The sequence below is a fragment of the Morus notabilis genome, unplaced genomic scaffold, assembly GCF_000414095.1.
Source record: "Morus notabilis unplaced genomic scaffold, ASM41409v2 Scaffold307, whole genome shotgun sequence".
NCBI classification, from domain to species: domain Eukaryota; kingdom Viridiplantae; phylum Streptophyta; class Magnoliopsida; order Rosales; family Moraceae; genus Morus; species Morus notabilis.
Genome location: NW_010361515.1, coordinates 305,501 through 318,590, shown reverse-complemented (window position 1 = coordinate 318,590; position 13,090 = coordinate 305,501). Strand labels below are relative to the sequence as shown.

General features: G+C 35.2%; 3 protein-coding genes and 1 non-coding gene across 6 annotated transcripts; 3 read left to right on the top strand and 1 right to left on the bottom strand.

Moving 5' to 3' along the window:
- Positions 1-406: 406 nt before the first annotated feature.
- Positions 407-1,254, bottom strand: LOC21408873 (dynein light chain 1, cytoplasmic). Its single transcript, XM_010099774.2, has 2 exons — positions 974-1,254; positions 407-874 (listed from the first exon to the last, which is right to left on the bottom strand). The coding sequence occupies exons 1-2, from the start codon at positions 1,109-1,111 to the stop codon at positions 716-718; spliced, it is 297 nt and encodes a 98-aa protein (XP_010098076.1). The 5' UTR covers positions 1,112-1,254; the 3' UTR covers positions 407-715.
- A 591-nt stretch (positions 1,255-1,845) lies between these two features.
- On the top strand, positions 1,846-1,917 carry TRNAM-CAU. Its single transcript has one exon. It is a non-coding gene; the product is annotated as a tRNA-Met (tRNA).
- Positions 1,918-3,302: 1,385 nt separating this feature from the next.
- LOC21408872 lies at positions 3,303-5,650 on the top strand. 2 transcript variants are annotated; one of them, XM_024166765.1, is made up of 4 exons: positions 3,303-3,366; positions 3,467-3,970; positions 4,645-4,830; positions 5,017-5,649. In XM_024166765.1, the coding sequence occupies exons 2-4, from the start codon at positions 3,485-3,487 to the stop codon at positions 5,293-5,295; spliced, it is 951 nt and encodes a 316-aa protein (XP_024022533.1). In that variant the 5' UTR covers positions 3,303-3,366; positions 3,467-3,484; the 3' UTR covers positions 5,296-5,649. The 2 variants fall into 2 exon arrangements, 1 of the variants encoding a protein (XP_024022533.1); XR_002902360.1 differs by lacking the exon at positions 3,303-3,366 and having other exon boundaries at positions 3,380-3,970; positions 5,017-5,348; positions 5,443-5,650.
- Positions 5,651-7,267: 1,617 nt separating this feature from the next.
- On the top strand, positions 7,268-11,705 carry LOC21408871 (protein disulfide isomerase-like 1-6). 2 transcript variants are annotated; one of them, XM_010099772.2, is made up of 12 exons: positions 7,268-7,921; positions 8,280-8,409; positions 8,640-8,805; positions 9,139-9,260; positions 9,760-9,840; positions 9,930-10,019; positions 10,120-10,191; positions 10,287-10,355; positions 10,576-10,656; positions 10,907-11,038; positions 11,155-11,208; positions 11,299-11,705. In XM_010099772.2, exons 1-12 carry the CDS (start codon positions 7,404-7,406, stop codon positions 11,392-11,394), a joined length of 1,611 nt encoding a protein of 536 aa, XP_010098074.1. In that variant the 5' UTR covers positions 7,268-7,403; the 3' UTR covers positions 11,395-11,705. The 2 variants fall into 2 exon arrangements, with proteins under 2 accessions (XP_010098074.1, XP_024022503.1); XM_024166735.1 differs by having other exon boundaries at positions 11,149-11,208.
- Positions 11,706-13,090: the final 1,385 nt, after the last annotated feature.

Genomic DNA, 13,090 nt, shown 5'->3' with positions numbered 1-13,090 from the left:
GCGGCGATCCGCCCCCCCCCCCCCCCCCCATTTGGGGAGTGACACTTTGGATACTTATGTTGTCCTTAACGCCCGTCATTTGATATTGTTGAAGGATACTTATGTTGTTTCAGTTTGTTTTTGAATGTTAAAGCTAGCAGTTTCCATTATTAGTTATTAAGATTATATCAATTTTACATACTTATGCAACTGTAAATAGACCCATTACATTTTTAGGTCTCTGATTTCAGCTCTTCGGCATTGTGTTTCCAATACTAATACCAGCAACATTTGCTTAAAGTGTATATTATGCAACCGCTGATTTGTTTTGCAGGGATCCAAATTTACAATGTATTGCATCTATTTTCCTCTTTTATAAGCTTTCCTAGCAATCAATCATCAACAAAGAAAAGGTGACCCATCAAAGTTGGAACACTAATTAACATAGGATGATAGTTAAAGCTTCAATATATACAAACAGAGAAGACAATTTGAAATGCACTAAAAGAAGCACTACAAGCTTTTTATTCACAAAGCCTAAGCTAAGCCCCCACATGACCATGTGGGTACTTGCCGTAAAGTGTCAAATGCCCTCCTTTTTTCTCTAGTCTCCCTGTCCAATTTTGTCTACCCAATCATCAACCGGTTCAGGAAAAATAAGAGAAAGAAAGGTCATTTCATTTCATTTCTTTTTCTCCAACTTTCTTTGCTGTTAAAAGAATGCTCTGTCTTGGAGTCACGGTGAGGAGGAAGAAGAAGTGGCCCCTTTGAAGATGAGGAAACTGAGAGTCTCCAGAGTGAAGTAGATGAAAGTTCCTTTTGAATGAGTGAAAAAACACCCAAAATTTGATCCCACAACACATTGCCAACCGGGTCCATATCTCTTGTCAAACTCCTGTAGTCACATGAAATCAAAAAATTCAGCTTATAAAACATATAAAATTTTCATCTTTACACCAATAATGAGAGAGAGAGAGAGAGAGTTAGAAGAGACCTTTTTTATGTGGGCAGCAATAGATCTGCAATCAAAGACGTCATAGATATCCAAAGCTTGAGAAGCAGCAGCCATGGCTTGTATCTGCATCTTAACCGGCATATCTGTGTCCTCAATCAAAGCTTTTCCTTCCAACATCTTCTCTCTTCTCTTTTCTCTCTCGTTCCCTAAGACCAGTTGGAGATCTGCAATTATTCTTGAAGCTTCTTCCTATATATCACCAAGTGTGTTTATATATATAAAAAAAATATTAGAAGGAAAAGAAAAGTAAAAAGGAGGCTTTTATAAAGGACCTAACCCAGACTCGGGAGCTTATCTTTTACCGATCTCCAAACGTAGAGGAGGAGTTTAATTTTAAATAGAATTAAATAATAATAAGGTGGTGGCACATGGTTCAATCACTTAGGTTTATGTGTCGTTTTCTCTCCTTTAGTTTTGGGAGTTTGTCCACGTCGTTAGCCGAGATTCTAATTTCCATACATCGATCGATGACGATGATGAGTATCTCTCTGCATTCACTCGCTTTTGTCAGTATCACGAGGATAACGATTGGTGTGGATAAAGCTGGTGAGGCCGAGATTAAGCGCGAGGGAGGACTTTCGGTGCGTTTAGTTTAAAAATTTAAGAATTTGATTTGAATTATAATTTATTATTTATTATAATATTTTTTTTTAAAAAAATATACGTAAATCAAAAATAATTATGAATTTATTTCTTGAAAAATCTGCTGCTAAAATTAATTGATAATTTGTTGGTGCTGATTACGTGGTGCCACCGATGCACCGCCTCGTCTCCTACAAAATTTGGTCTTTTGTTAGCTTTAGTAAATAAAAAGGTTTAAATAAAAATGTAGTTACTAAAACATACAACAAATCAGAGTGGCGCAGCGGAAGCGTGGTGGGCCCATAACCCACAGGTCCCAGGATCGAAACCTGGCTCTGATATAATAGAGCAGCTTCCAAACACTCTTTTTAATTCTTTACATTAAAGAAGAAAACGACAAGTCGTGTTTTAGTCTCAAGTCAAACGACACCAACAAAGGTACGGCAAGTCGTTCTTTTCCTAAATATGGCACGTCGTCTTTCTCAATTACTCCTCTTATTTTTTTTTTTTTTTTTTGAACCGTTTCACTCCTTTTTTATTAAATATAAAAATATTCAGTCTAATTTTCTTTTCTCGATTTTTTTGTTTCTCAAATAGTCCCATCGTAATTTTTTCCCCTATTATCTGTTATTTCTTTTAAAAAATACGTTTTATTTTTTTTTTTCAATTGAGAATTAGCAATCGCAAAACCCTAAATTAAATTTTGGGATTTTAACGTATGACAGTATGTTTTGTTGGCCATTGAATGATTTCGATCCCTTTTTTTATTTGAAAAGAATTTCTCACCTTCCAATATGAAATACTTTTTTTTATGACAATATCAAACTTATTGGTGGTTATATTCTCACTCTTTATTGATCATAAATAAGGCAATCTCTTACGCTATTTTCAATTTCTATTTCTTGTTTTGAACATTGATCAGTTTGACGACAAATAGTATCTAACATTTAAAAATTAACATATCCATTGGATTAAAATTATTGATGAAAATGACATATTTTAAAAGTATTATTCAAAATGATTACGCTTAAAAAAATGATATTGAGTAATGGCCCACGCACAACTAATTACTAATTATCCAAAATACACAATATTCATTTCTAGCAATACACACAGACCTTTTCTCCTTGCCTGATTAATAAAACAAACGAAAACAGTAGATCTTTTATTCCTTTTTTCCACGTTGCCAAGACAAGTGACACATCCACATCCACATCCACATCTTAAGAAAACCACAATAATAGAAAAGGATATTATAATAATACCAGTCACGCACTCACTAAGAGATAAAAGAAGACACAAAAAAGAACGAGCTGTCTTTGGCATTTAGCAACCAAAAAAATAAATAAAATAACAATCAAACAGTAATAGTGGGTGGACCATAAATAATGAAACAAACACTCAACTCCGAATCTTATTAGGTTCTTTGTCAAAAACTCTCATCAAACAAAAAAAAAAAAAAAAAAAAGGCCATTACTGACTAGGAGCATATTATTCACAAACCTACACTAAATAAAAAAATGTGCACGAATATTCTGCCGACACTTAACACTAATAGTAGACTTAAAAAGAGCTTGGAATAATAATAGAACAAGAGAAACAAAGTCTGGTCCAAAGGTTTGTGTTCCGAGCCAAATAATATATCATATATATTTTTATGCTTTCCTTCTTTTGGCTCTACTAAGCGTGGCTTGTTTATCAACCTCAATTGGTCTTCTGAAAAAAAAAACAGAGCACTCTCCTCTTTCTCATAGGAAAACCATTAGCATTTTATCTTCTACAAGTGGCGGGTGTGTTAATACTTCAATTTCACAAAGCTTCTTTATTCTAATTTCTTCACTTTTTCGTCTTGTCATATTTAAGAACTAGTAATGTATGATTTTGTTATAGAATTATAGGATAGTGAAGATGATTTCAACAAAGTCAGAGTCGGATATCACAAGCTTGGCCCCGTCGTCGCCTTCACGGTCGCCGAAACGGGCGGTGTACTATGTCCAGAGCCCGTCGAGGGACTCCCACGACGGGGACAAGTCGTCGTCGTCGATGCAGGCGACGCCAATCTACAACAACAGCCCGATGGAGTCGCCGTCGCACTCGTCCACCTCGTTCGGGCGCCACTCGAGGAACTCGTCGGCCAGCCGGTTCTCGGGGATATTCCGGTCGTCATCGGGGCGGAAAGGAGGCGGAGGAAGAAAACACGGCAGGAACGACAAGGGGTGGCCGGAGTGCAATGTGATATTGGAGGAAGGGCCTTATGATGATCTCGAGGACAAGGCCTTACCTAGGCGTGTGCAGGCCTTAATCGCTTTGTTTAGCTTCTTTGTGCTCTTTACTGTGTTTTGCTTGATCATATGGGGCGCTAGTAGGCCTTTCAAAGCTGAGATTACCGTCAAGGTAAGCATGCCAAGTTTTGAAACTTGTTTTTCAATTTCATGTCTAATTAGACTTGTTTTAAGTAGGGTTTTTTTTTTTTTTTTTTTTCTCTCTTTTATGTTTTCAATTCATTCCTTTATCATGAAAGGCCATTGAATTGGAAATAGGAACAATTTGTTTAAATTATCTATTTTATTTTGATATGTGGCTGGTGATGTTTTTGTGAGAATTGGATATTGTTTTGCTCTTTAGGTATGTACTATGTAGTTTCTGGACCTATATTAACAGTGTTCTAAAATTAAGTTCTCTCTAGCACTTGTAAGAATAGTATAGAGGTAAAGAAGTAGAATATGGACTCATATAATGTAAAAGAAGGTATAATTTTCACATATTTGGTATTCTTTTATTAAGGAGATAAGAGTATATTAAAATTATGTATCATTTAGAAATCAGTTCATGAGAGTGAAGTTACTTGGCTCATAGATTGGTGGTCTTAGTATTAGAGAAGAAGGAAAAAAAAGGGTCTTAGATTCTTTTCTCTAACTCGGAATTTTCATAAGCTTGACATTACATGTATTGTTGACTACTCAATCTTTTGAAACACATGAAGTTCATTAGTAGCTTCATACTTTTTTTCTTCGTCAAAAAGAAGAAAGAAAAAAGTCCCTTAAAAAAACCGGATTTAATCCTTGCAGAGCTTCGCAGTGAATAACTTCTATGTTGGGTCAGGCTCAGACTTCAGTGGGGTCCCAACAAAGATGCTAACGGTGAACGGATCACTAAAACTCAGCGTCTACAACCCAGCCACAATATTTGGCATTCACGTTAGCTCAAAGACCATGAATCTTGTTTATTCAGAGATAACCGTCGCAACTGGTCAGGTAAAACTACTTTTCTGTCACGTTTGATTCGGTTAAAATCACATAAAAAAACATACAAAACTAACCGAATTTGATGATTTAAAGCAGAGCCTTCCTGGTAATATAGTATTTTTTTTTTTCCTCACCCGATTGAAGAATTTTTTCAATTAATTCCATTTGTTTAATATTTGTATTTTGTGATTACAGTTGAAGAAATATTATCAGCCAAGGAAGAGCCGAAGAAGTGTGCTGGTGAACTTGGAAGGAACGAAGGTTCCTCTGTACGGTGCTGGGTCAACCTTAACGGTGTCCCAAAACGGTGTCGTTGTACCGTTGACGTTAAACTTCGAGATTCGGTCACGAGGGAATGTGGTGGGAAAGTTGGTGAGGACAAAGCACAAGAGGCAAATTTCTTGCCCTGTGATAATCGATTCCACTAGAACCAAACCCATCAAGTTCAAGAAGAATTCTTGCACATACGACTGAGTTATTTTCACTGCCCTTGTCGTCGTCTGCTCTCTCCTGAGTCTTCGCAAAAGGTTTTTGTGCAGAATAAATTATGTGTGCACATACAATTATACGTATACTTGTTTTGATATATGTATTATTTTTGTTATTATACTCGTGTCGTAGAGTGGGACTGGAAATGTCAGGGAATGGATTTCTGTGTTGAATCAAGGTGGCCATTGAGAAATATTCTGTCCCGTCCAAATTAATCTGGAGGAAATGATTGAAAAAAAGGTATGCTTTTTTTGTTTTTTATGATTGTATGTTGGGGGTAAAGACAATTCCGTTATTTAGTTAGATGAATGAGTGAATGGGAGAGGTTCTTCTTTTGAGTCTACAAATTTAAATCCTTCCTTTGATGGAAGGATTCATCAAATTCCTCATATTTAAAATGAAAAGTACATTTTGCTCTCTAAAAAAATTATTACTAAATAATACAATGGGCAATATAATAATTTTATAAATAATCATTATCCATCTCTTAACTTTTCTCTTCTCATACCAAACAACATAAAGAATTACCACAATTCTCTCCATCTTTTATATTCTCCACTACTCTAACTCTTTCTAGTTTTTATCATTCATCTTCTTCATCCCTCCTACTAAACGGAACCTAACATTCCAGAGGCATTTGTAAATTTTATTGAGGAAAGAAAACCAAGGGGAAAAAACATAAAAAAGAAAGGCCAAAGAAATGGATTACCCCCTATCCAACTACATTTATTTTCAGTTTTCGGTTTTTTTTGGGTGCAAAACAAAACAAAATATATGTGTATATATGGGGATTAATTGAAATAGTGTTACAAAAGAATATTGATTCCCAAACAACAGGTCGTTCTCACCTTTGAAGTTTCTTGTCGTTTAATACCAGATTTTTGACACCGTTATTTAAGCAAAACGACATGGCGTTTGTTATGCTACTCAAAAGTTCTGTTATGAAAGGACATGTCGGCTTGCTGACAAATTTGCTACAGTAATAAGTTTTCTAAAAAAAGTTGAGTGTTGTTTGTTCCTACAAACGACAAGAGGGTTCAGTCAATCTTCTGTCATTTGGAAAAAGGACTTGTCGTTGAGAATGAGATAATTCAATGTCGTTTGTAGAGGAGAAAATGTTGTTCATTGATCATGTAGGCTTTAAGGAAATGTGCCTCAAATGATGTTTCGTTTAATTTTCTTACGGTAAAATGCTGTCATTATACGTTTCGAAGTACTTTAGCAAATGGAACAAAGAACATTCCGTTGTCTATGAAAAGGTGCCTGTGGTTTGTTAAGCGAAACGACATGACGGTCCCAATCAATTTTTCTGTCCATTATAGATATAAACGACATCAGATTGTGGCATTAAAGAACTATGGCACGCACGCTAGACTTTATAATTTTTAGAACAAAAATAAAACGACCCGAAACTATCGGTGTAAAAGTACTCTACCAAGTCGAACAAACTACACGTCGTTATTCATAAAAGCGAGTTGCCCTTCGTTCCTAGAAACGACAAGCCACTTAATTCTTTGTTGGATGTCGTTTTTGGGTAGTAAAAGTATAGTTTGTCGTTTCATCTGGAACCGACGAACCGCATTGTCGTTTTGGAAATATGCTATGCACGTTAGACTCATTTATTCATATATTTACTTATTTTAATGAAATGGATGTTAGTCGTTAAACGTGTGTGTGTGGCGATAACAATAGATCAATAGCCAAAAAAACAAATATAAAAATTAAAAAATTAAAAAAAAAAAAAGAAGGCAACTCCATCAATCAAGGCAATCAAAGTGGCAGTCCGACCGTCCAAAATCGCCCGTCAAAAATATTTGACTGATACTAATCTACTTCACTTTTTGAACATTTTTATGGATTGCGTCTGTAAACTAGGATCTTCTCAATTCATATTTACCACACCGCATAAAAGAACAAATAATAATAATAATAATAATAATAATAAAAACTCCCAACGAAGACTCTCAAACAAACCCACGACCTTGCCTTGCCACATTAATTAACACACACACACACACACACACAGAGACAGTGCAGATCTCATAAGATCCGCAAGTGCTGCTCTTCCCTCTGCAAAATCCTCACAAACCGCCATGTCCAGGACAAAACCCACCTCCAGATTCATAATCTTCTCCACCCTCACCCTTCTCTTACTATTCACTCTCTCCTCCTCCGTCCTATCTTCCGAGCCCGTCAATGGCGACGACGAAGACTCGGAGGGCATCGAGGAATTACTGGCATTGGACGAACAAGCAGACCAAGAAGAAGAACAGCAAGAGCAGGGAGTTAGATCCTCGGAAGCCGAGCTCTTGACGAAAGCGCAGAGAATTGTGGTTGAGCTTAACGGGGATAACACGAAGAGGGTCGTCGAAGGGAATGAGTTCGTTCTGGTTCTGGGTTACGCGCCATGGTGCCCGAGAAGCGCCGAGCTCATGCCTCAATTCGCACAGGCCGCGACTTCGCTCAAGGAATTGGGGAGTCCCCTTTTGATGGCCAAGCTTGACGCCGATCGATATCCCAAAGCCGCTTCGCTTCTTCAGATCAAAGGGTTTCCCACTTTGCTTCTCTTCGTTAATGGCACTTCTCTAATCTACTCCGGTGGATTTTCTGCGTAAGCGATTTTTACCTCGTCAAATTTTGATCGAAATGTCGTGTTTTTTTTTTTTTTTCATATGCTTGTTAATGGTGGAATTGTTATGTTAAGAATTGGTCACCCTAATTTTGTTCTAATTAGGTAATAATACGGAAAATTTATAGCGGTTCATGCGCGAGCTACGTTCGCATTTAAGCGCTGCAAAAACACCAAGGAAAAAATTATAAGAGAAATCACACCTGACACGTCTTTAATCTGTCTAAAAATAACCGCGGGCTGTGCAATAGTTAGGCTCCACTACATAACACATGACGGTTCTTGTTGATTATGATTTTTATTTTATTTTATTTCTTGTTCATGGTGAATTTTGGTTCAGGGAAGAAATAGTGATATGGGCAAGGAAAAAGACTGGTGTGCCTGTGACTAGAATAAACTCTGTGGCCGAGGCAGAAGGAGTTGTCAAGAAGTACCATACATTTGCAATTGGTTTCTTCGAAAATTTCAAGGTTTGTGATAGTTGATTACTTGAGAAATATTGCAAAGATGTTCACTTTGCTGTTACTTTCGTTTTTTTTTTTTTTTTTTTTTTCCTTGTGTTTGTTGTACTCATAGATGTGATGCTCCTTCATTAAAAATGAAAACTAGGACTCTGGCTTACTAAACGGATATGTTTTAGCTTCGCTTTCAGTTATGGACAAATTAAGCGGCTTCTTTATATGCCATTCAACTTTTGCAGGGACCTGATTATGAGGAATTTGTGAAGGCGGCAATTGCTGACAATGAAATTCTGTTTATTGAGGTTAACAACATTGAGGTTGCCAAAGTTCTGTTCCCTGATATTAAGGCCACCAAAAGTTTCTTTGGTATTGTCAAAAGTGAGCCAGAAAGATACACGGCATTTGGTGAGTTGCCGAATATCCATATTGCTACAATTTTTGTTTTTTTTTGTTTTTTCATATTCAATTACTTTTTCCTGATAATTTTTAATTTTTCTCATTTATATGTCGTTTATTGTGGGGTGTTGAAGACTTTCATTTGTGGTTCTCTTTGTTGACGTGATAAATATGTATTATTTCGGCCCGGTTACATTGAACAAGTGGAGATTTTGTAAATAACATAAAGAGACATATTTTGAGTTCTTGGACTTGGCCTTGTGCACCAGTCTGGTGTTTCATTGCTACATGAACTATGGCTGTCAGCCAGAGTTTGCTAACCTTATATGTTTGTGATCGCAGAAGGGACCACATTTGAAAAGGATAAATTGTTGCAGTTTTTAGAGTACAACAAGTTTCCATTAGTTACTAAACTGACGGAGATAAATTCTGTCAAAGTTTATTCCAGTCCTGTTAAGCTTCAGGTTAGTGATACTTCCCAATTTACCCACTTCTCTCTTTTAACTTACTATAAACCAACCTTTGTTGTTGTTGTTATTATAATTGTTATTTTTATTATTTTGTAATGGAAGTTGTTATGAAGGTTTTACTTTGTGACCTGAGTTGCTTAACTTGTAAAAGAAAACAAGAAAAATGTCAACTGAAACTAGTCTATCTAAAATGAGCCGACAACTGGCAGCCTCTGTAATAGCCTCTTTTTCAAAAACATACCCATACCAGAAAAGTTTAGAGTTTAGAGTAATCATATGGGAAATGTTTTCAATGATGCATTTTTTGAACTTTCTTCTTGAGTTAAAGATTGCTTAAGATGAAACTTTCCAGACTTACTGACTTAGTTGTTGATAAGAATTCACATTAGAATATTTGTTCTACTAGTAGCAACTATTGCAAGCAACAGAATTTTCAATGGGAAAACATGCTTCTAAATACTAAAATTAACAAAAATTTTCCATTGCTGTCCAGGTTATTGTTTTTGCAGAGGAGGATAGCTTCCAAAAACTTCTTGAGCCTCTCCAAGATGTTGCAAGAAAGTTCAAGTCAAAGGTAGTGAATGAGAATAAAAGTTGAAGCTTTCAAACCAATTGGGCAACTTCTTGTGCTATGAATTTTCCTAATTTAATCCATTCATGCAGATATTGTTTATATATATCGACATCTCAGATGAAAACCTTGCAAAGCCCTTTTTAACCTTATATGGGATTGAAGAATCAAAGGACACTGTGGTTAGTCCCTTTGTTACTAAGTACCTGTTTCTCTATGTATGTTTCCTTTGTTCAATGATCCATAAATTGATGATATCCTTTCCTCTCTGCTCTGTTACAGGTGACTGCTTTTGATAATCATATGAGCTCCAAGTTTCTCCTAGAGTTAGATCCAACACCAAGCAACATAAAGGTGATGGTGCTTCTTCTTTTGAGTTTTCATTATGAAGAAATATCTACCAAGAAAAACTGAAAGGCTAATGTGGTTTTTGTAATTTGCTTTTATAGGACTTCTGCTCTAGGCTTCTGGATGGTACTCCTGCTCCGTACTTCAAATCACAGCCCATCCCTGATAATGTGAGCCTCTCTCTCTTCCTCTCTCTCAGTAAAGAGGATGAGGGAATTTCTTATATATATATATATATATATATATATAGACATATGTATATGTGTATGTATATTTAAATCCATAAGTAGTTCACATCCAAGAAAGTCTTATATATCATCAAACATTTTGTTTGCATTTTATACGAGACTTGCAATCTTGATATTATCTTCGTGATTGTGGAAATTGCAGACAGATGCGACTATCCAGGTCATTGTGGGAAAAACATTTGAAGATTTGGTCTTGAATAGTCCGAAAAACGTTCTTCTGGAGGTATGATTTTATTACCACCTTTTTATCTGCCTCCTTGTTGCTGAATTTTGAACTCCCTTTGTCTAGTTCTCGAATTGCAAAGCATCCTGTCTTGATATTTAGCAGTAGTATGTTGTATCTATTATCTATGCTTCCTCATTGGATAGAATGTGCGTCTTTTGAACCACGCAATTCCCCCTTAAAAAAAATGGTTTCAAGTTTTTGGTTGAGGAAAATAATTGCAAACGTCGTATTCAATATTACGAAATAGGTATTCACACCATGGTGCATCAATTGTGAGACCACAAGCAAGCAAGTAGAGAAGTTAGCTAAGCACTTCAGAGGTTCAGATCTAGTATTTGCAAGATTTGATGCTGCAATGAATGAGCATCCGAAGCTGCATGTAAGTATTTTGAAAAACTTCAGTTGTTTTGTTTTTTGTTGTCAAATTAATGGATCAATAAATGCTAAATGAACTCAAATCCAGCTCAAATGAAATTAATGATTTTGTAGATGCAGGTTGTTGACTATCCTTCACTCTTGTTCTACAAAGCTGGTGATAAAACGAATCCGGTAATTTCGCAACTAATTTCGATTTTCCACGTCATAACATGGTCACAATCCATGGTTAACCCAATCGAGAATCTTTTCTGGTGGTTACAGATCAAACTTTCTACGAAATCCAGCTTGAAGGACTTGGCGGGATCCATCAACAAACACTTGAAAGCCAGAGATAAAGTCACAAAAGATGAACTATAGAAAATTATACTCATTAGTATATATTTACTGCTAAGAATTTGATATGAGAAAAGATAGTGAGCTAATTCTGTAGCGAAAAAAAGAGTGTAAAAAGGAAAAGGATCAATATAACAAGGAAACTCAAACATGCTTGAGGACCTTGGTCAAGTTTTTTCGACAAAAGCATCATCACATCCACTGCCTTGTCCTTTCTTTCTTTCGTTCTTTCTGTTTCCTTTGTTGGTGGACGTTAGATCAAAACCAACATTTTTTCAGCATCTATATCCGATTCAATTATGTAATAAGAATTGGGAAAATGAGAAAAATACTTGTACGGATTTTGACTTTTGCTTCTTGATTAATATTGTTTTTAGTCAAATAATCAGTTAGTCAAAAGGGTATTATTAAGAGTAAATGGTAAATATTCAAACTCATGTACTAAGGGTAACTTTAACTTAAAACAATTTTCTTGTAAGAATTCTTTAAATTGTAATCAATCCAATCCGATGAAGTGATATCACCCAATTGAAAATAATTGGACTGGCTTGAGCTTTGGCTGTCATCAGAACCTCTTAAAGCATGTTAAACTTCACAAGACATGCTCAAAATAACAAATATACACATTTTCAAGCCATAAGTAAGAAAAAAGATAAATATCCTTCGGGTTCATGAGTTTGTATTTTTATCTCACTCTTGATTAATATTTTTTTATTTAAATAATTGTATTAGTTAAAAAAGTATTAATTAAAAGTAAGAGATAAAAAAACAAATTCATACATTCTAAAGTAAGTCTAACAATTTTCTCTAAGTTAAATCCCTCATCATCTATTCATACGACAACATGAAATAAAAATCATCCCACAAAGACAAGAAAAGACTTGAGAGATTAGTTTGATGATGTGGTGGGCTCGATGATGATAGGAGGTTTCCTGTTGGGATTCGACAGTGTCTGATATAATACTGAAGTAACATTGAATCTATTAATTTTAGGCTCGACGAGTTGGTTGGATCATTTGGTTTATGAGAAAAATGCAAAAAATCACCTTTAAATGCATCTTTATGGGGTTCTACCATTTTGTTGTAATAGGTTACTTATTTAATAATAATCTGTCAAATTATAAATAATAATTTGTCAAATTTTAAACAGTTTTTGTCAAATTATGCTCGCCGCGGACGAGCGGAGACTTACCACCAGTGATATCTGTCAAATTATCTATAATAATCTGTCAAATTACTTACTCTAAAAGAGTAAAATTTAATAGGCTAATGTTGAGACGTAAAAATTTTTAATGGTACTATTTTAAAAGATATTTGTTAAAATTACCTCTAATTTTTTGAACAGAAATTATAGTAAGTAGCATTTTTACGAAACTAAAATAAGTAAATTTGCTAGTCCATACAGACAACTTGCTAAAGCGTCATAGGTGACCATATCGTTTTTCCGAGTCTACTTGATGCTTTAACAGAGCATATTAAAAAAAAAGAATCTTTTTTCTCAAGGGAATTTGGCATAACAGGGCGAGTGTCACAACAATTTGTTACTCAATTAGAAGAATTAAGTACTCGTAAAAAAAAAAGAAAAAAGAATCCAATATTCATTGAGAGTTTGTTCAGTAGTTCGCTCTACTAGTAGTCACAGTTTTTAATCATTGAATCTAATCAAAATTATATTAGATTAAAAAAATATCCAAAACAGTCAGATTTTAATACAAATCTA

Excerpts from the sequence above, each read along its gene's own strand:
- LOC21408873 (XM_010099774.2), bottom strand. The coding sequence starts at position 1,111 with ATGTTGGAAGGAAAAGCTTTGATTGAGGACACAGATATGCCGGTTAAG. Across the intron at positions 875-973 it reads TTGCTGCCCACATAAAAAAG|GAGTTTGACAAGAGATATGG; the intron begins GTCTCTTCTAAC and ends ATGTGACTACAG.
- LOC21408872 (XM_024166765.1), top strand. The coding sequence starts at position 3,485 with ATGATTTCAACAAAGTCAGAGTCGGATATCACAAGCTTGGCCCCGTCG. Across the intron at positions 3,971-4,644 it reads AAGCTGAGATTACCGTCAAG|AGCTTCGCAGTGAATAACTT; the intron begins GTAAGCATGCCA and ends TAATCCTTGCAG. Across the intron at positions 4,831-5,016 it reads TAACCGTCGCAACTGGTCAG|TTGAAGAAATATTATCAGCC; the intron begins GTAAAACTACTT and ends TTGTGATTACAG.
- LOC21408871 (XM_024166735.1), top strand. The coding sequence starts at position 7,404 with ATGTCCAGGACAAAACCCACCTCCAGATTCATAATCTTCTCCACCCTC. Across the intron at positions 8,410-8,639 it reads GTTTCTTCGAAAATTTCAAG|GGACCTGATTATGAGGAATT; the intron begins GTTTGTGATAGT and ends CAACTTTTGCAG. Across the intron at positions 8,806-9,138 it reads AGAAAGATACACGGCATTTG|AAGGGACCACATTTGAAAAG; the intron begins GTGAGTTGCCGA and ends TTGTGATCGCAG.